The sequence below is a fragment of the Engystomops pustulosus genome, unplaced genomic scaffold (genome assembly GCF_040894005.1).
Source record: "Engystomops pustulosus unplaced genomic scaffold, aEngPut4.maternal MAT_SCAFFOLD_274, whole genome shotgun sequence".
Lineage (NCBI taxonomy): Eukaryota > Metazoa > Chordata > Amphibia > Anura > Leptodactylidae > Engystomops > Engystomops pustulosus.
Window position 1 is genome coordinate 81563 of NW_027285153.1, and position 22250 is coordinate 103812.

The following is a 22250-nucleotide window of genomic DNA, read 5'->3' on the forward strand; positions in this document are numbered from 1 at the left end:
AAAAAGTCAGGCCGGCGAGGGCAATGCTGCAGATGCAAGTCTCACCCAAGTCTCATCCATGAAGCAGACACTGGGAGACACGACGTCTGAGGCAGCAAGACCGGGCTATGGCCGGAGCACACGAGGGAGAAGCGGCTCTGGAGCCTCCTGATACTGGAGGAATCCGGCTCGCGTTGTCCCTTCTTCTTAGTCCGGGGTCCCACAGGCTCGGAGAGGCGGATACCTGCCATGGCAGGCAAAATAACCTGCGGCCATGCAGGATCTTCTCCGGTGTGCGTCCTACTCTGCCATCACTGGCCACGCCCCTGCTCATCCGTTTTAGGCTTTTATCGCTGTGGGTCGCCATTTTTTCGCCACAAGCTGCAACATCGACACAGACCCAAAAATTCTGCGATATAAGGAAGGAGACAGAATCCTTCTACAGATCGGGCGAGCGCGCTGATCCTCGGCTCATACTCAGCTCATACACAGCTCATACACAGATCATACTCTGCTCATACTCTGCTCATACTCGGCTCATACACGGCTCATACACGGCTCATACTCGGCTCATACACAGCTCATACACGGCTCATACTCGGCTCATACACAGCTCATACACAGATCATACTCTGCTCATACACGGCTCATACTCGGCTCATACACAGCTCATACACAGATCATACTCTGCTCATACTCTGCTCATACTCGGCTCATACACAGCTCATACACAGCTCATACACAGCTCATCTACAGCTCATACTCTGCTCATATACAGCTCATACCCAGCTCATACTCTACTGCTCATCTACAGCTCATACACAGATCTTACTCTGCTCATACTCAGCTCATACACAGATCATACTCTGCTCATACTCGGCTCATACTCGGCTCATACACAGCTCATACACGGCTCATACACGGCTCATACACGGCTCATACACGGCTCATACACAGCTCATACACAGATCATACTCTGCTCATACTCGGCTCATACACGGCTCATACACGGCTCATACTCGGCTCATACACAGATCATACACAGATCATACACAGATCATACTCTGCTCATACTCGGCTCATACACAGCTCATACACAGCTCATACTCTGCTCATACACAGCTCATCTACAGCTCATACTCTGCTCATATACAGCTCATACCCAGCTCATACTCTGCTCATACACAGCTCATACTCTACTGCTCATCTACAGCTCATACTCTGCTCATACACAGCTCATCCTCAGCTCATACACAGATCATACACAGCTCATACACAGCTCATACACGGCTCATACTCTGCTCATACTCAGATCATACACGGCTCATACACAACTCATACTCGGCTCATACACAGCTCATACTCGGCTCATACACAGCTCATACACTGCTCATCTACTGCTCATACACAGCTCATCCGCAGCTCATACACAGCTCATACTCGGCTCATACACGGCTCATACACTGCTCATCTACTGCTCATCCGCAGCTCATACGCCGCTCATCCGCAGCTCATACTCCGCTCATACACAGCTCATACTCCGCTCATACACAGCTCATACTCCACTCATCCGCAGCTCATACTCCGTTCATACACAGCTCATCCGCAGCTCATACACAGCTCTTACACAGCTCATACACTGCTCATCTACTGCTCATCCGCAGCTCATACTCCGCTCATACTCTGCTCATACACTGCTCATCTACTGCTCATACACAGCTCATACTCCGCTCATACACAGCTCATACACGGCTCATACTCGGCTCATACACAGCTCATACTCGGCTCATACTCGGCTCAAACACAGCTCATACACTGCTCATCTACTGCTCATACACAGCTCATCCGCAGCTCATACACAGCTCATACTCGTCTCATACACGGCTCATACTCTGCTCATTTACTGCTCATACACAGCTCATCCGCAGCTCATACTCGGCTCATACACTGCTCATACACTGCTCATACTCTGCTCATCCTCAGCTCCTACTCGGCTCATACACTGCTCATACTCTGCTCATACTCAGCTCCTACTCGGCTCATACACAGCTCATCTACAGCTCATACTCGTCTCATACACGGCTCATACCCAGCTCATACTCTGCTCATACACAGCTCATCCGCAGCTCATACTCGGCTCATACACGGCTCATACTCGGCTCATACTCTGCTCATACTCTGCTCATACTCTGCTAATACTCAGCTCATACTCTGCTCATACTCAGCCCCAAACTACTTCGCAAAACTTTATTGAAAAAAGATAAAACAGACAAATCTGACCACAATAACCCAGTAACAAATGTGACGAAAGGTAAAAATCTGTTCCCTTATCTCTAAATAGGAAGAAAGACATTAACCCTGAAACTGCTGGTTGACACAACGCGTCTGTGGGGACATGGTGCGATGATGATGGTCTCCGCTGCCTTGTGGCTCCGGGACGCGGCCGCCATCTTCCCCGCTCTTGTTAGTAAATGTTTACATAGAAACTCCACACGATAAATGTTACGACGTCCTACGTGATACATGGATTATGTAACGGCAGAAGTGTGGAAGATCTCAGCACACCAGGTGGGAGGGGCCTGACAGGAAGATTGGGGTGCAGCTCTGCTTGGCCCCGCCTCCCTGTAGCCCCCCACTTTATCAGGCACTGCAACGTCAGCAAACAAGGGAGGGGGTGCATGGAGAGGAGGGAGTCCGAGTAGTGCCAGATACGGCCTGGGGGTAGAGGGGGCGCTGTGCACAGAATCCTTCCGCCTTCTCCACGGACTGAGGTCACTGCATCTTCTGTGCTGCAGCCGCATGGACCGACGCCTCACGCCTCCTCCGCTCATGCAAATGGCTCCGAAGTTTTGTGCTGGGGAAGATGACTGGTGGCTCCTGCAACGTGGCCAAACCGGCCTCCTGCAGCCACGGCATCTTCAGACAGTCAGCAGCCGAGGGGCGCCCCCTGCAGGAAACAGAGGAGGAAAAACAGGAGGTTAATGTCCAAACCCCTCTGTCCTCCTCCTCCTCCAGACTCCTCTGTCCTCATCCTCCCCCAGACTCCTCTGTCCTCCTCCTCCTCCAGACTCCTCTGTCCTCATCCTCCCCCAGACTCCTCTGACCTCCTCCTCCTCCAGACTCCTCTGTCCTCCTCCTCCTCCAGACTCCTCTGTCCTCCTCCTCCTCCAGACCCCTCTGTCCTCCTCCCCCAGACTCCTCTGTCCTCCTCCTCCAGACTCCTCTGTCCTCCTCCTCCTCCAGACCCCTCTGTGCTCCTCCTCCTCCAGACTCCTCTGTCCTCCTCCTCCTCCAGACTCCTCTGTCCTCCTCCCCCAGACTCCTCTGTCCTCCTCCTCCAGACTCCTCTGTCCTCCTCCTCCTCCTCCTCCAGACTCCTCTGTCTTCCTCCTTCTCCAGACTCCTCTGTCCTCCTCCTTCTCCAGACTCCTCTGTCCTCCTCCTCCTCCTCCAGACTCCTCTGTCCTCCTCCTCCAGACCCCTCTGTGCTCCTCCTCCTCCAGACTCCTCTGTCCTCCTCCTCCTCCAGACCCCTCTGTCCTCCTCCCCCAGACTCCTCTGTCCTCTTCCTCCAGACTCCTCTGTCCTCCTCCTCCTCCTCCTCCAGACTCCTCTGTCTTCCTCCTTCTCCAGACTCCTCTGTCCTCCTCCTTCTCCAGACTCCTCTGTCGTCCTCCTTCTCCAGACTCCTCTGTCGTCCTCCTCCTCCTCCAGACTCCTCTGTCCTCCTCCTCCAGACTCCTCTGTCCTCCTCCTCCTCCAGACTCCTCTGTCCTCCTCCTCCTCCAGACCCCTCTGTCTTCCTCCCCCAGACTCCTCTGTCCTCCTTCTCCTCCAGACTCCTCTGTCCTCCTCCTCCAGACTCCTCTGTCCTCCTCCTCCTTCTCCAGACTCCTCTGTCCTTCTCCAGACTCCTCTGTCCTACTCCTCCAGACTCCACTGTCTTCCTCCTCCAGACTCCTCTGTCCTCCTCCTCCAGACTCCTCTGTCCTCCTCCTCCTTCTCCAGACTCCTCTGTCCTTCTCCAGACTCCTCTGTCCTCCTCCTTCAGACTCCTCTGTCCTCCGCCTCCTCCCGCCTCCTCTGTCCTCCTCCTCCTCCAGACTCCTCTGTCCTCATCCTCCCCCAGACTCCTCTGTCCTCCTCCTCCTCCAGACTCCTCTGACCTCCTCCTCCTCAAGACTCCTCTGTCCTCCTCCTCCTCCAGACTCCTCTGTCCTCCTCCTCCTCCAGACCCCTCTGTCCTCCTCCCCCAGACTCCTCTGTCCTCCTCCCCCAGACTCCTCTGTCCTCCTCCTCCTCCAGACCTCTCTGTCCTCCTCCTCCAGACTCCTCTGTCCTCCTCCTCCTCCTCCAGACTCCTCTGTCCTCCTCCTCCAGACCCCTCTGTGCTCCTCCTCCTCCAGACTCCTCTGTCCTCCTCCTCCTCCAGACTCCTCTGTCCTCCTCCCCCAGACTCCTCTGTCCTCCTCCTCCAGACTCCTCTGTCCTCCTCCTCCTCCTCCTCCAGACTCCTCTGTCTTTCTCCTTCTCCAGACTCCTCTGTCCTCCTCCTTCTCCAGACTCCTCTGTCGTCCTCCTTCTCCAGACTCCTCTGTCGTCCTCCTCCTCCAGACTCCTCTGTCGTCCTCCTCCTCCAGACTCCTCTGTCCTCCTCCTCCTCCAGACCCCTCTGTCCTCCTCCTCCAGACCCCTCTGTCCTCCTCCTCCTCCAGACCCCTCTGTCTTCCTCCCCCAGACTCCTCTGTCCTCCTTCTCCTCCAGACTCCTCTGTCCTCCTCCTCCAGACTCCTCTGTCCTCCTCCTCCTTCTCCAGACTCCTCTGTCCTTCTCCAGACTCCTCTGTCCTACTCCTCCAGACTCCACTGTCCTCCTCCTCCAGACTCCTCTGTCCTCCTCCTCCAGACTCCTCTGTCCTCCTCCTCCTTCTCCAGACTCCTCTGTCCTTCTCCAGACTCCTCTGTCCTCCTCCTCCAGACTCCTCTGTCCTCCTCCTCCTTCTCCAGACTCCTCTGTCCTTCTCCAGACTCCTCTGTCCTACTCCTCCAGACTCCACTGTCCTCCTCCTCCAGACTCCACTGTCCTCCTCCTCCAGACTCCAGACCCCTCTGTCCTCCTCCTCCTCCTCCAGACCCCTCTGTCCTCCTCCTCCTCCAGACTCCTCTGTCCTCCTCCTCCAGACTACACTGTCCTCCTCCTCCAGACTCCACTGTCCTCCTCCTCCTCCTCCAGACCCCTCTGTCCTCCTCCTCCTCCTCCAGACCCCTCTGTCCTCCTCCTCCAGGCTCCTCTGTCCTCCTCCTCCTCCAGACCCCTCTGTCCTCCTCCTCTTCCAGACCCCTCTGCCCTCCTACTGATTTTATAGGTAGGACTCCTAGATATATGATGATGGATCTCAGGCCAGGAAGAAGCCTACAGTGTGACATGCAGTAGGTAATTTGGGAGGTGATGTTTGTGTATGTGAATAGTCAGGCTGTGGGTGCGGCTCATACCAGGGATTGGCCCATAAGGTGCTCTGCAGGAATCGCACTGCCCCTCCGGACAATCCGGCATAACAGCGACCAAATCTGACGACTCCCTTCTTTATTCCCTTCTCCAGCTCCGACCCCTGGTCACCGCTAAATGGGAGATCCGCACTCAACCTGGAAGAAACGGGAGGATTGGGAAAATCAGCATCAGCTGTGAGCATTGCTCTCTGTTATCAGCCATGCCAGAAGTAGCATCAGGACTTATACTCTAGTCACATCCAGAGCTGCAATTCACCTGCGGCTCATTGGGGTAATACTCACATGATAAACGCTGTTATCCCCACTGCCCAAATATCTGTGGGGGGAACGGCCCCTTGTCCCTCCAGAATCTCTGGAGCTGAGAAAGAGTAATAACCTGAATCAATTATACAATAACCACAATGACCCCCACCCTTCACCTATCCTGACCCCAACACAGACCCCCAACCTCCATCTATCCTGACCCCAACACAGACCCCCGCCCTTCATCTATCCTGACCCCAACACAGACCCCCACCCTTCATCTATCCTGACCCCAACACAGAACCCCACCCTTCATCTATCCTGACCCCAACACAGACCCCCAACCTCCATCTATCCTGACCCCAACACAGACCCTCACCCTTCATCTATCCTGACCCCAACACAGACCCCCACCCTTCATCTATCCTGACCCCAACACAGACCCCCAACCTCCATCTATCCTGACCCCAACACAGACCCCCAACCTCCATCTATCCTGACCCCAACACAGATCCCCAACCTCCATCTATCCTGACCCCAACACAGGCCCCCAACCTCCATCTATCCTGACCCCAACACAGACCCCCAACCTCCATCTATCCTGACCCCAACACAGACCCTCACCCTTCATCTATCCTGACCCCAACACAGACCCCCACCCTTCAACTATCCTGACCCCAACACAGACTCCCACCCTTCATCTATCCTGACCCCAACACAGACCCCCACCCTTCATCTATCCTGACCCCAACACAGACCCCTAACCTCCATCTATCCTGATCCCAACACAGACCCCCAACCTTCATCTATCCTGACCCCAACACAGACCCCCAACCACCATCTATCCTGACCCCAACACAGACCCCCACCCTTCATCTATCCTGACTTCAACACAGACCCCCACCCTTCATCTATCCTGACCCCAACACAGACCCCCAACCTCCATCTATCCTGACCCCAACACAGACCCCCAACCTCCATCTATCCTGACCCCAACACAGACCCCCAACCTCCATCTATCCTGACCCCAACACAGACCCTCACCCTTCATCTATCTTGACCCCAACACAGACCCCCAACCTCCATCTATCCTGACCCCAACACAGACCCCCAACCTCCATCTATCCTGACCCCAACACAGACCCCCAACCTCCATCTATCCTGACCCCAACACAGACCCCCACCCTTCATCTATTCTGACCCCAACACAGACCCCCACCCTTCATCTATCCTGACCCCAACACAGACCCTCACCCTTCATCTATCCTGACCCCAACACAAACCCCTAACCACCATCTGACCTGACTCAAACCATGAAATCGATACCAGACTCCCCCATACTTCATCTAACCTGACCCAACATAAGATAATCACCCTTAATCTATCAGACTCCAACCATGAACCCAAATCTCAGACCCCCAACCTTCACCTAACCTGACCCCAACTATAACCCAAAATGAGACCATCACCCTTCATCTAACTTGACCCAACTATAATCCAACATCAGACCATCACCCTTCATCTCACCTGACCCTTACAATGAACCCAACATCAGACCATCACCCTTCATCTATCTTGACCCCAACTATAACCCAACATCAGACCATCACCCTTCATCTAACTTGACCCCAACTACAACCCAACATCAGACCATCACCCTTCATCTAACCTGACCCTTACTATGAACCTAACATCAGACCATCACCTTTCATCTAACCTGACCCCAACTATAACCCAAAATCAGACCATGACCCTTCATCTAACCTGACCCCAACTATAACCCAACATCAGACCATCACCCTTCATCTAACCTGACCCCAACTATAACCTAACATCAGACAATCCCCCTTCATCTAACCTGACCCCAACTATAACCAAACATCAGACCATCACCCTTCATCTAACCTGACCCCAACTATAACCCAACATTAGACCATCACCCTTCATCTTACTTGACCCAACTATAATCCAACATCAGACCATCACCCTTCATCTCACCTGACCCTTACAATGAACCCAACATCAGACCATCACCCTTCATCTAACTTGACCCCAACTATAACCCAACATCAGACCATCACCCTACATCTAACTTGACCCAACTATAATCCAACATCAGACCATCACCCTTCATCTCACCTGACCCTTACAATGAACCCAACATCAGACCATCACCCTACATCTAACTTGACCCAACTATAATCCAACATCAGACCATCACCCTTCATCTCACCTGACCCTTACAATGAACCCAACATCAGACCATCACCCTTCATCTAACTTGACCCCAACTATAACCCAACATCAGACCATCACCCTTCATCTAACCTGACCCTTACTATGAACCTAACATCAGACCATCACCCTTCATCTAACCTGACCCCAACTATAACCCAAAATCAGACCATGACCCTTCATCTAACCTGACCCCAACTACAACCCAACATCAGACCATCACCCTTCATCTTACCTGACCCTTACCATGAACCCAACATCAGACCATCACCCTTTATCTAACCTGACCCCAACTATAACCTAACATCAGAACATCACCCTTCATCTAACCTGACCCCAACTATAACCCAACATCAGACCATCACCCTTCATCTTACCTGACCCTTACTATGAACCCAACATCAGACCATCACCCTTCATCTAACCTGACCCCAACTATAACCTAACATCAGACCATCACCCTTCATCTCACCTGACCCTTACTATGAACCCAACATCAGACCATCACCCTTCATCTAACCTGACCCCAACTATAACCTAACATCAGACTATCACCCTTCATCTAACCTGACCCCAACTATAACCCAACATTAGACCATCACCCTTCATCTAACCTGACCCCAACTATAACCTAACATCAGACCATCACCCTTCATCTTACCTGACCCCAACTATAACCCAACATCAGACCATCACCCTTCATCTAACCTGACCCTTACTATGAACCCAACATCAGACCATCACCCTTCATCTAACCTGACCCCAACTATAACCCAACATCAGACCATCACCCTTCATCTAACCTGACCCTTACTATGAACCCAACATCAGACCATCACCCTTCATCTACCCTGACCCTTACTATGAACCCAACATCAGACCATCACCCTTCATCCAACCTGATCCAAAGCATAAACCCAACGCTACATCTGACTAGTCTCTGACCATTGCCCGCACCTATGACCCTATGTCCTGATTTTGGGGTGACACGTTACCCATAGTCTCCAGGTAGTCGGAGTATCTGCGGAGGGTCACCAATTTGTCAGGGAGGTAGTACTGGGCGCTCCCAAAGTCTAGGATCTTCAGTAATTTGTGCTCAGTGACAATGATGTTCTCTGACCGCAGGTCCAGGTGCAGGATCTGCTTGTCGTGTAGGAACTCCACCGCGCTGAGGACCTGCCACAGGTAATCGCGCACCTCCAGCTCCGAGTATGAGGGCCTGAGGGTGGAGGTATGATGAGAAATGTGTGTGATATAGTCACAGAGGGTCACAATGTTCTGGGTTATAGACATCTCATACATGAGTGTGACGTGTGACTATGTAGCGTCTGATCGTCAGGTAACTCCATTGTTACTCTTCTGTTTTTGTGGATCCACCTTTGTTCTCATCGCAGCTTGGATCCCTCTGGCCACATTCTCCATCAAAATCTGCTCCCAATTCTGGGGCTACTGGTCACATGGGTGTGACTACTCACAAGGCTTGGATTGGGTGTGTAAGCAGGACACCTATATACTGGGGGCTGTGAGGATATTAATTAGAGGTGTACTATTCAGTGTGGGGGGCTGTTATTTAGTGTGTGGGGCTATTATTTAGTGTGGGGGGCTGTTATTCTGCATGGGGCACTATTATTCGGTATGGGGAGGCTATTATTCAGAGTGGGGGCTATTAATCAGTATGTGGGGCTATTATTCATCATGGGGCACTATTATTCAGTATGGGAAGGCTATTATTTAGAGTGGGGGCTATTATTCGCTATGTGGGGCTATTATTTAGTGTGGGGGCTATTATTTAGCATTGGGCACTATTAATCAGTATAGGGAGGCTATTATTCAGTATGAGGGGCTATTATTTAGTGTGGGGGGGCTGTTATTCTGCATGGGGCACTATTATTCGGTATGGGGAGGCTATTATTTAGTGTGGACTTCGGATCGGGACTCTTTCACTGGTCATGATAAAGAAGCGGACACTTTGTGTAACCAGAATGAGTAGTGTATATATATATACACTCAGCGGCCACTTTATTAGGTGCACCATGCTAGTAACGGGTTGGACCCCCTTTTGCCTTCAGAACTGCCTCAATTCTTCGTGGCATAGATATAACAAGGTGCTGGAAGCTCCTCAGAGATTTTGCTCCATATTGACATGATGGCATCACACAGTTGCCGCAGATTTGTCGGCTGCACATCCATGATGCCAATCTCCCGTTCCACCACATCCCAAAGATGCTCTATTGGATTGAGATCTGGTGACTGTGGAGCCATTTGTGTCCAGTGACCTCATTGTCATGTTCCAGAAACCAGTCTGAGATGATTCCAGCTTTATGACATGGCACATTATCCTGCTGAAAGTAGCCATCAGATGTTACAGGGTACATTGTGCTCATAAAGGGATGGACATGGGCAGCAACAATACTCAGGTAGGCTGTGGCGTTGTACCAAGGAGCCCAAAGACACCATGACACCACCACCACCAGCCTGAGCCGCTGATACAAGGCAGGATGGATCCATGACACCACCACCACCAGCCTGAGCCGCTGATACAAGGCAGGATGGATCCATGCTTTCATGTTGTTGCCGCCAAATTCTGACCCTACCATCCGAATGTCACAGCAGAAATCGAGACTCATCAGACCAGGCAACGTTTTTCCAATCTTCTACTGTCCAATTTCGATGAGCTTGTGCAAATTGTAGCCTCAGTTTCCTGTTCTTAGCTGAAAGGAGTGGCACCCGGTGTGGTCTTCTGCTGCTGTAGCCCATCTGCCTCAAAGTTGGACGTACTGTGCGTTCAGAGATGCTCTTCTGCCTACCTTGGTTGTAATGGGTGGCGATTTGAGTCACTGTTGCCTTTCTATCAGCTTGAACCAGTCTGCCCATTCTCCTCTGACCTCTGGCATCAACAAGGCATTTCCGCCCACAGAACTGCCGCTCACTGGATGTTTTTTCTTTTTCGGACCATTCTCTGTAAACCCTAGAGATGGTTGTGCGTGAAAATCCCAGTAGATCAGCAGTTTCTGAAATACTCAGACCAGCCCTTCCGGCACCAACAACCATGCCACGTTCAAAGGCCACAAATCACCTTTCTTCCCCATACTGATGCTCGGGAGAACTGCAGGAGATTGTCTTGACCATGTCTACATGCCTAAATGCACTGCCGCCATGTGATTGGCTGATTAGAAATTAAGTGTTAACGAGCAGTTGGACAGGTGGACCTAATAAAGTGGCCGGTGAGTGTATATGTGTTTGGGTTATACTTGGGGGGTGATTTGGGGGTCAGTGTATGGTGTATTGCCACAACTACAGGCAGTAGGGGGCGTGGGGCCCACATTATGGGGCATGTTACAGTGTAAGGCCTGGAATAGGGGGTATTTTAGGAAGCGTTATCAGGGAGACCTTCTACTCCATCATCATTGACCCGTTTCTCCCCCAATCTGGACGTCTGATTCGGGTCGTTGTCCTGCTGGACCACCATGTCCTGCTCTTCATGCTCATAATTCTAGAGTGTAGGACCCTCACATATAGCTCAGCATTGGGACCACCACCAATGGTCAAGTATCTGACTACCACCTGACAGTCCCATCCATTTCCCTTTACCCTTGATCCTTCCCGAGCGATCAAAGTCACGTCCATTCACTTGGGTCTCATTGTTCTTCCATTTCTAACCTTCTACTTTCTTCTACTTTTCATACATTTTGTAGAGCGGAGCTGACGCCTCTACTGATGATATTGAAGTTGAGTTTTGTTCGCCATTTCCCGGTGCTCGGAGGACGTCTGCCGCCTCCATTGCCAGAGCTCATAGACCTTGGGGTGACTCGTCCTCTCGGCTTTGGGATAGACTTTGTTTTGTATTCTTTCAGCTGTCATGGGCGCAGTTTCTTGGCTTTATTACTAGTCATATGCTAATTAGTCACATGTCACATGGTCACACGGTCACACGTATGTACGAGATAGAAGATGTCCATGATATGATGGCGCGTCATCCTCAGAGTTATAGTGGAGGATGAAATATGGAGACAGAAAGTCACAAGTTCCTCATTGTACGTATAAAATATGTACAGTATGTGATATGTATGATGTGTATATACAGTAGGTGATATGTACGATGTGTATATACAGTATGTGATATGTACAATGTGTATACACAGTATGTGATATGTACAATGTGTATACATAGTATGTGATATTTACAATGTGTATACATAGTATGTGATATGTACGATGTGTATATACAGTATGTGATATGTACGATGTGTATATACAGTATGTGATATGTACAATGTGTATACACAGTATGTGATATGTACAATGTGTATACACAGTATGTGATATTTACAATGTGTATACATAGTATGTGATATGTACGATGTGTATATACAGTATGTGATATGTACAATGTGTATACACAGTATGTTATATGTACAATGTGTATACATAGTATGTGATATTTACAATGTGTATACATAGTATGTGATATGTATGATGTGTATATACAGTATGTGATATGTACGATGTGTATATACAGTATGTGATATGTACAATGTGTATACATAGTATGTGATATTTACAATGTGTATACATAGTATGTGATATGTACGATGTGTATATACAGTATGTGATATGTACGATGTGTATATACAGTATGTGATATGTACAATGTGTATACACAGTATGTGATATGTACAATGTGTATACATAGTATGTGATATTTACAATGTGTATATATAGTATGTGATATGTACGATGTGTATATACAGTATGTGATATGTACGATGTGTATATACAGTATGTGATATGTACAATGTGTATACACAGTATGTGATATGTACAATGTGTATACATAGTATGTGATATTTACAATGTGTATACATAGTATGTGATATGTACGATGTGTATATACAGTATGTGATATGTACGATGTGTATATACAGTATGTGATACGTATGATGTGTATGTACTGTATGTGATACGTACGACGTGTATATACAGTATGTGATATGTACGATGTGTATATACAGTATGTGATATGTACAATGTGTACATACAGTATGTGATATGTACGATGTGTATATACTGTATGTGATATGTACAATGTGTATATACAGTATGTGATATGTACGATGTGTATATACAGTATGTGATACGTACGATGTGTATATACAGTATGTGATACGTATGATGTGTATGTACTGTATGTGATATGTACGATGTGTATATACAGTATGTGGTATGTATGATGTGTATATACAGTATGTGATATGTATGATGTGTATATACAGTATGTGGTATGTATGATCTGTATATACAGTATGTGATATGTATGATTTGTATATACTGTATGTGATATGTACGATGTGTATGTACAGTATGTGATCTGTGTGTACATATGATAGATAACATCTGTGTGATAATTCTGTGCCATTATTACCCTGTCGTCAGGCAGTGCAGCAGCTGGCGGCCCTCGCACAGCTCCAGCATCAGCACCAGGTCATGCGGGCTTAGATACGCGGCGTGCAGCTGTACCACGTTGGTGTGATGTAGCTTCTTCAGCACCTGGTACTCCTGCAGCGTCTCCTCCCGTGTCTCCTCCGTGTACGGGATGACCTTAGCCACGTATGCCCGTCCAGTAGACTTCTCTCTGCAGGGTCTCACACTGCTGAAGCGCCCCCTGGAGGACACACACATCACTGGCAGTGAGAGGGATCTTTGGAAGCTTCGCACCATCCATGAGCTCTCCTTACCTTCCCCCCTCCACATGTAGATCCGCCATGAATCCTCGCTCCGATGCATCAGCAGACTCTGGAGCTGTGGGTGATCCCACGTGTCCTGCGGAGAGGAGACACATGGAGGAGGTGAGGCTACTGCTCCCTGTTATCACTCAGATGAGGGGTTGGTGCAGTGTGTCAGTGCAGACAATCTCTCTCCTGCCTATGGCTGATATATATATATATATATATATATATATATATATATATACTCCAACCCATCCAGAACAAGTCACCATAGATAACGGAGTGTAATAATGAGAAATGACACAAAGAAAAGAACTGAAGAAAGAGAGGAGCAAAAAGCCCCGGAGAGTCATGACACCATCCGGAATCTATCAGTAATTAGAAAGCAATCCTGACGTGATACATAATATCAGAGGCTTCACCTGATGGACTAGGAAGGAGACCTCTGATGATGGGAGGACGGATGCTCCTCCACCTTATTACACATCAGTTATGGACATGTGTGCTGCACTTACCTGGGCTCAGCCTCCCAATCCTCACCCCGGCCGAGGGCTCGCTGTACGGCCCCATCCCCGCCTTACTGATACACGCGATGCGGAAGGAGTAGACCTGCCCCTCACACAGGCTGCGGGTGGAGTAACAGCAGTCAGAGATGTCCAGAGTCAGCGCCCGCCACTCCTCACCTGCCGGGAGAGACAAGATCACATCTGGGAGGTTCTGCAGCAGCTGAGGTGTGTATGATGAGGTTCTGCAGCAGCTGATGTGTGTATGATGAGGTTCTGCGGCAGCTGAGGCGTGTATGATGAGGTTCTGTGGCAGCTGAGTTGTGTATGATGAGGTTCTGCGGCAGCTGAGTTGTGTATGATGAGGTTCTGCAGCAGCTGATGTGTGTATGATGAGGTTCTGCGGCAGCTGAGGTGTGTATGATGAGGTTCTGCGGCAGCTGAGGTGTGTATGATGAGGTTCTGCGGCAGCTGAGGTGTGTATGATGAGGTTCTGCGGCAGCTGAGGTGTGTATGATGAGGTTCTGCGGCAGCTGAGGTGTGTATGATGAGGTTCTGCGGCAGCTGAGGTGTGTATGATGAGGTTCTGCGGCAGTTGAGGTGTGTATGATGAGGTTCTGCGGCAGCTGAGGTGTGTATGATGAGGTTCTGCGGCAGCTGAGGTGTGTATGATGAGGTTCTGCGGCAGCTGAGGTGTGTATGATGAAGTTCTGCGGCAGCTGAGGTGTGTATGATGAGGTTCTGCGGCAGCTGAGGTGTGTATGATGAGGTTCTGCAGCAGCTGAGGAGTGTGATGAGGTTCTGCAGCAGCTGAGGTGTGTATGATGAGGTTCTGCAGCAGCTGAGGCGTGTATGATGAGGTTCTGCGGCAGCTGAGGTGTGTATGATGAGGTTCTGCGGCAGTTGAGGTGTGTATGATGAGGTTCTGCGGCAGCTGAGGTGTGTATGATGAGGTTCTGCGGCAGCTGAGGTGTGTATGATGAGGTTCTGCGGCAGCTGAGGTGTGTATGATGAGGTTCTGCGGCAGCTGAGGTGTGTATGATGAGGTTCTGCGGCAGTTGAGGTGTGTATGATGAGGTTCTGCAGCAGCTCAGGTGTGTATGATGAGGTTCTGCGGCAGCTGAGGTGTGTATGATGAGGTTCTGCGGCAGCTGAGGTGTGTATGATGAGGTTCTGCAGCAGCTGAGGTGTGTATGATGAGGTTCTGCGGCAGCTGAGGTGTGTATGATGAGGTTCTGCGGCAGCTGAGGTGTGTATGATGAGGTTCTGCGGCAGCTGAGGTGTGTATGATGAGGTTCTGCGGCAGCTGAGGTGTGTATGATGAGGTTCTGCGGCAGCTGAGGTGTGTATGATGAAGTTCTGCGGCAGCTGAGGTGTGTATGATGAAGTTCTGCGGCAGCTGAGGTGTGTATGATGAGGTTCTGCGGCAGCTGAGGTGTGTATGATGATGTTATGCAGCAGCTCAGGTGTGTATGATGAGGTTCTGCAGCAGCTTAGACATGTTAATCACTCACCCTCCTTTCTGTATTGTAGGAAGTATGTGACTGGAGAGTTGGACTCCACGGGTCTCCATACGATCAGTGCTCCATCCTTGTACACTTGCGCCACCTCTGGTCGGCTCGGGCAGCACGGGATCTCTGCAGGGAGACAAGTTACACATCACCGGACTCTGGGGGATCTCCGAGCCAGCGGTCATGGTGGGAGGACTCACCGGCCTTCTTAATGATGCAGCAGGTGGATGCGCTGCCCAGGGGGTTGGTGGCCACGCAGGCGTAGATGCCCAGGTCCTGGGCGCTCACCACCAGGATGGTCAGGAGGTGGTAGTTCTTCAGGGTGGAGGATATGAGGACACGCTCACTGCTCTGGAGGGGAACGCCATCTGATGATAGAATGGGAAGACTCTGAGGACCAGCGGGAGGCCCTGGTCCTCCACCTGGGGGGCTACATAGTAAATGTGCATGGGCGTGGCTATGAGGGTCCTAGAAGGCGGAGTCACAGAGGAGAGGGCCCTGCATTTACCTTTATACCACTCAACAGCATTCACCGCCTGCGCCGTCCGGCAGGTCAACGTCACTAGATGACCGACCACCACCGTCTGGTCCGTCAGCTCCTCCACAAATGCTGGAGCTGAAAGGAACAAGTTCATTATGAAGCCTCCTCCAGTCACATCCAGAGCTGCAGCCACAGTCACAGACTGTTGTATAATGCAGGATACACCCTGCGCAGGCACCGGACCTGCAGAAACCGCAGTTTGATGCATCTTCTCACCTTTGTCCTTGCTGCTGAGGTTCGGCAGCTTGAAGGTCGGGAGCCCTCTTTTCTTGAGTGATCCAGAGACTCTGCCCACTGCTGCTTGTTCAGTGACTGGAAGCTTCATCATCTCTGAGGGACCTGCTGGAGAGTGATCAGACTGTTGTCAGAGGTCATGTACGATCACGTAGACATCCCATGTCTGCAGGTCACGTATGCAGGTCATGTATGGTCATGTAGGCAGGCCATGTATGGTCACGTATGCAGGTCATGTACGGTCACGTAGACAGGCCATGTATGGTCATGTAGGCAGGTCATGTATGGTCATGTAGGCAGGTCATGTATGGTCATGTAGACAGGTCATGTATGGTCATGTAGGCAGGTCATGTATGGTCATGTAGGCAGGCCATGTATGGTCATGTAGGCAGGCCATGTATGGTCATGTATGGTCACGTATGCAGGTCATGTATGGTCATGTAGGCAGGCCATGTATGGTCATGTATGGTCACGTATGCAGGTCATGTATGGTCATGTAGGCAGGTCATGTAGACAGGTCATGTATGGTCATGTAGGCAGGTCATGTATGGTCATGTAGGCAGGTCATGTATGGTCATGAAGACAGGTCATGTATGGTCATGTAGGCAGGTCATGTATGGTCATGTAGGCAGGTCATGTATGGTCATGTATGCAGGTCATGTATGGTCATGTAGACAGGTCATGTATGGTCATGTAGGCAGGTCATGTATGGTCACGTATGCAGGTCATGTATGGTCATGTAGGCAGGCCATGTATGGTCATGTAGACAGGTCATGTATGGTCATGTAGGCAGGTCATGTATGGTCACGTATGCAGGTCATGTATGGTCATGAAGACAGGTCATGTATGGTCATGTAGGCAGGTCATGTATGGTCATGTAGGCAGGTCATGTATGGTCATGTAGACAGGTCATGTATGGTCATGTAGGCAGGTCATGTATGGTCACGTAGACAGGTCAGGTATGGTCATGTGGTCATCCATATTATTAGAAACTGGGACCTCTCTTCTCACCTTCCTTCCCATTCCCTGGCTTTCTTTTGATGATTCGGGATATGTTGGCCACCGAGGCTTTTACCTTCTGCTTCAGACTTAGCTCTGAACTTTTCATGTTGTTTTCAGATTTCCGATGAGTTCGGAAGAGTTTTATCCTTTTTCTTAACAATTTTCTGTCTTTTGTAGCCGTCTGATGCAAATCTTCAGGCTGGAGTGTCTGCAGAGGTAGAACAGCCTTCATGACCTCTGAGCCTCCTGATGAGGTCTCCATGGCCATCTCACCGGAGTCCTGGGGAAGCTCAGATGTTGTGGAAGACACTGGAGACTTTTGTTCATCTATAGCCAGGGAAGTCTGGGGGGCTGTAAAAAGGTCATAAATATCTTGGAGGTGGGAAGGAGTTGCACCTATGTCTAAACGCTTAAGCTCAGGACTTGTGGAGGACGCTTTGTGATGAATTTCAACAATCTCCACCAATGACACCTCTGAATGTCTACCGGCCTCATCAAAGTCTGAGAAGTTGTCTGATCGTCGCCCTGTACCGGAACTATCTGAATGTGAAATGAAGGTCTTACTGGAGCTTCGGCTCTCAATGGTGGATACCTCTGCCCGAGAGAGAGACTCATAGAAGCTGCACTGAGAGCCTGAGGTCATCTCTGGATCCTTGGTTATCTGCTCTATTGGGCTAGGGTCAGTATCCATTGCTGGGATGTCCACGTCTTCTAATCCCATGGGAACCACTGGAGGAAAATCAGGAACAGCTTCTTGGATGGTTGTCTTCTGCCCACTTGCCAACATGTCCATCTCATCTGACAAAGTGGACATTTCTCCAACTAAGTCCTCTATGGTAACATGCTGGCAATTAAGTTGAGGCGAAATATTGCTATGGCCAGGTGGGACTTGTACTACATGAATGGTTTCTGACATTTCAGATGGAGGCATTTCTGGACTGTCTATCTGGTGGTCCAGCATCTGGCTGATAGTTGGCTGTATCTGCTCTCCATGGTCAGGCTGGGGTACCTTCATCTCTGTCGTTATCGTATCTTCAAAGATTTTATCTTCCAAAGGTTTTGTGGCCATTATCAAAGAGATTGGCTCAGTCATTGTCTCTGGAATTCTTGCACGTTCTTCATGGACTGTGATATGTTCCTCCATGTTCTCTTGATGGATCACTGTCACCGTTGTGTTATCGTCATTGCTTAGTTCTACAAGCTGGGACGTTTCTGAATTGGTTTCTCCAAAAGCCTTAGACACATCAGTCCTTTTCTTGTCCGGTATAATCCGTTCTGTGCATTTATCACCTTCTGTGGAAGTGTCCGAGGTCAGAAAGTCATTTCCTTTAAAAGCGCTGTGGACTGTGAATGTCACTCCACCTTGAATGTCTAAGGGCGGAGCTGAAGAGTCTAAAGTTTCCACAGGTCTCACAAATGCTATGATGGTGCTTTCATCTACCTCTGGTGGTACAGATGATGATCTTTCTCTACTTCCATTGACGTCTGTTATAGTGTGCTGGTGAAACACTGCAATGATGCTGCTGCCCCTGTCTGTTGGGGGTGCAGACAGAGGTCTCTGTGTCGAGGACATTTTTATGGGTGCTGAAAACTCAGTGTCAGTGTCCATCTTACATTTCCCTGTCTCCACTCTTGAAGTATCTTGATCTACTTCTTCCACAACAGTCCCTTTGTAGACACTCAGTGGTCTTGATTTGTAGTCATCAAGAGAACGGCTTCTACTGGAAACTTTGAAGGAAGACTTGAAGGAGCTCTTCGCTGTGTCAAATGATGCCGATTTCTTAAGGGAGCTTAGCTGTCCATCCTGGTCAGAAAATATTCTTTGTTCCATGGCAAACTGTTCCAGCAGTGGTTCCCGCAAACCACTTAGGATTTTTGGGGAATATCCGGCCTTCATCAAACTTCTGCGCGCTCTCTCTCGATGCCTGATGAAGTCTTTTGGCGAGCTGTCCTGTGAAGTCAGGCCGGGTGCTTCAGAATCCTGGTTGTAGAAGGTGCTATTGATGATGCTTTGTCTCGGCACACAGACTAAGGATGGTTTGTCAGCCAATCTTTGATGTAGCAGAGCACTGTCTGCAGAAGTCCCTCTAACAAAAGATCCAGTCTTTGGTTTTTTAGAGACAAGGCCCCCTATTTCAATGGTGGCAGATCTGCAGATATGTTGCTTGCCTGGAGAGGTCTCCACAGAAAGTATTTTTTCCTCTAGATCTTTTTGGCTTTCTATTGACTCCACAACACTTTCATGTTCTCGCTTGTGTCTGGTCATTGGGGAGGCATCAAGACTTTCCAACTTTTTTTCTTTTAGAACATCTTTGTCTACTTGACCCGTTTCTGGCTCCGGCGTGTTCGACTTTTCCAACATTTCCTTTTCAGACATTTTGAAGATTGACAAGTGCAGCTCGAGGGAAGGATTGCAATCTTTTGCAGTGGGACTAACGTCACTCTCATTGTCGGAGGACGAGCCGCTGCTGGAGGAGGAGCTGCTGCATTCCACCAGGTGTCGGGGAATACCGAGCGATGTGCTCTCCAGTTTGCCGTTCAGGAGCTCCGGAATGGACCTCATGACCAGGATGGATTTATAACACATCAGCGACCGCTGAAAACACAAGATCAATCAGAGTTACCTGGAATAATCACCTAGTAGGACAAGGCGTACAAAAATAATCCACCACCCACCCACGGCATACAGAGAAGCGCAATGTTTCCTGCTCATATCGCATGCAGACAGATTGGTTGCTATAGGTAACAGAATTTATTTCTAATGTGGGGACAAGTCTGCACAAAACGTAATGTGACTGCATAATGACACTTGGTGCAGCTGTCGCATCATAGACCGTCTTTACTGAGGAGCCGCCACATTTCCCAGGAATAAGATGAAATTCCATGTATTTTTCACTGTAACATCGCGTCAGTGGTGAATCACCCGGAACATTCTGACTCTTTTCTGATGGTGACTCAGTCTTCGTGTTCGCTCTATTTGCAGAAGCCCATCTGAGGATATCAAGAAGATGTCACATGCGGATTATGGGAATGTGCAGCTTCCCGGTGTGTATCACCAGGGAGAAGATGTGGATGTCCAAGCACCTCAAAACCGGAACTAGGAAGAAGCAGGGTGCTGCTCCCTCCACCCACTGAGAAGATCCCTCGCATCCCAAGTGACAGCTGCTCCCTCACATCCCAAGTGACAGCTGCTCCCTCCACCCACTGAGAAGATCCCTCGCGTCCCAAGTGACAGCTGCTCCCTCGCGTCCCAAGTGACAGCTGCTCTCTCGCGTCCCAAGTGACAGCTGCTCCCTCGCGTCCCAAGTGACAGCTGCTCCCTCGCGTCCCAAGTGACAGCTGCTCCCTCGCGTCCCAAGTGACAGCTGCTCTCTCGCGTTCCAAGTGACAGCTGCTCCCTCGTGTCCCAAGTGACAGCTGCTCCTTCATGTCCCAAGTGACAGCTGCTCCCTCACTTCCCAAGTGACAGCTGCTCCCTCGCATCCCAAGTGACAGCTGCTCCCTCGTGTCCCAAGTGACAGCTGCTCCTTCATGTCCCAAGTGACAGCTGCTCCCTCGCGTCCCAAGTGACAGCTGCTCTCTCGCATCCCAAGTGACAGCTGCTCCCTCGGGTCCCAAGTGACAGCTGCTCCCTCGGGTCCCAAGTGACATCCGCTCCCTTGCGTCCCAAGTGACATCCGCTCCCTTGCGTCCCAAGTGACAGCCGCTCCCTTCCGTCCCAAGTGACAGCTGCTCCCTCACATCCAAAGTGACAGCTGCTCTCCTGCTGCCTCAAGTTCCAAGTGACAGCCGCTCCCTTCCGTCCCAAGTGACAGCCGCTCCCTCGCGTCTCAAGTGACAGCCGCTCTCCTGCTCCCTTATGTTCCAAGTGACAGCTGCTCCCTCGGGTCCCAAGTGACAGCTGCTCCCTCACATCCTAAGTGACAGCTGCTCTCCTGCTGCCTCAAGTTCCAAGTGTCAGCTTCTCTTTTACATCTTTTGTGACAGTCATCATGTCCCTAAGATTTCCGGTCTTACCATTTACCTTCTATTATGATTCATCCGCACAGGAGCAGCTGTAGGACACGGCACTCACCTGCCACCGGCTGCGAGCCACAAGAAATCGAAGGTTTTTGGAACTGATAGGTTGTGTGTCCTCCGGGCCTGAGCTCCCCTGAAATATGCAACAGACACCAAGATATGATAAAAGAAAAAAGGGATAAAATGGGAGGAGAAAGGAAAAAGCGGAGGAAGGGGAAACGTTTAGAAAGAGGAGGAAGAGAAAGAGGAAAAAGCGGAGGAAGGGGAAACGTTTAGAAAGAGGAGGAAGAGAAAGAGGAAAAAGCGGAGGAAGGGGAAACGTTTAGAAAGAGGAGGAAGAGGGGAGGAAATGGGATTAAAATGAAGTAAAAGAAGAGCAAAGGAACAGAGAAGAACAAGGGAAGAAGAAAGAAAGAGAGTGAGGGTGGAAGAAGTGAATGAAAGAAGAAGAGAAGGAGAGGAATGGGGGTCACAGCGACCCAATCAGTAATGGACGACCCCAGGAAAGGGACTTGAGGGTCTGTATATAATCTGCAGCGAGATATAAAATGCAACTCACCGTGAACCACTGGTGCTGGATGCACTCATGGGCGGTGGGCCGGGCGCTGCCAGAGCCAGGGAGACAAAGAGTTAATGCTACAAACAACTACACATAGAGAAACATGCAAATGAGAAGAGACACGGGCGACGCCCCTCGCGCCATATGGTAATTAGGAGGGTAATGTTGCGACTGATCTCTCCTCACCTAG

At 50.0% G+C, this 22250-nt stretch overlaps 1 protein-coding gene across 1 annotated transcript in view; it reads right to left on the reverse strand.

The window, feature by feature from the left end:
- Positions 1–2212: 2212 nt before the first annotated feature.
- LOC140110404 (obscurin-like) overlaps positions 2213–22250 on the reverse strand; it is a gene marked incomplete at its 5' end in the record, with an annotated part of 36494 nt that continues 16456 nt past the window's right edge. The window contains 14 exons of the mRNA XM_072132221.1: positions 2213–2926; positions 5472–5621; positions 5769–5844; positions 8960–9183; positions 13387–13626; positions 13700–13784; positions 14206–14373; positions 15708–15830; positions 15905–16072; positions 16213–16320; positions 16462–16587; positions 17491–20077; positions 21557–21634; positions 22061–22106. Coding sequence (XP_071988322.1) covers positions 2752–2926; positions 5472–5621; positions 5769–5844; positions 8960–9183; positions 13387–13626; positions 13700–13784; positions 14206–14373; positions 15708–15830; positions 15905–16072; positions 16213–16320; positions 16462–16587; positions 17491–20077; positions 21557–21634; positions 22061–22106 — 4354 coding nt within the window. The remainder of the gene's footprint in view (positions 2927–5471; positions 5622–5768; positions 5845–8959; positions 9184–13386; positions 13627–13699; positions 13785–14205; positions 14374–15707; positions 15831–15904; positions 16073–16212; positions 16321–16461; positions 16588–17490; positions 20078–21556; positions 21635–22060; positions 22107–22250) is intronic.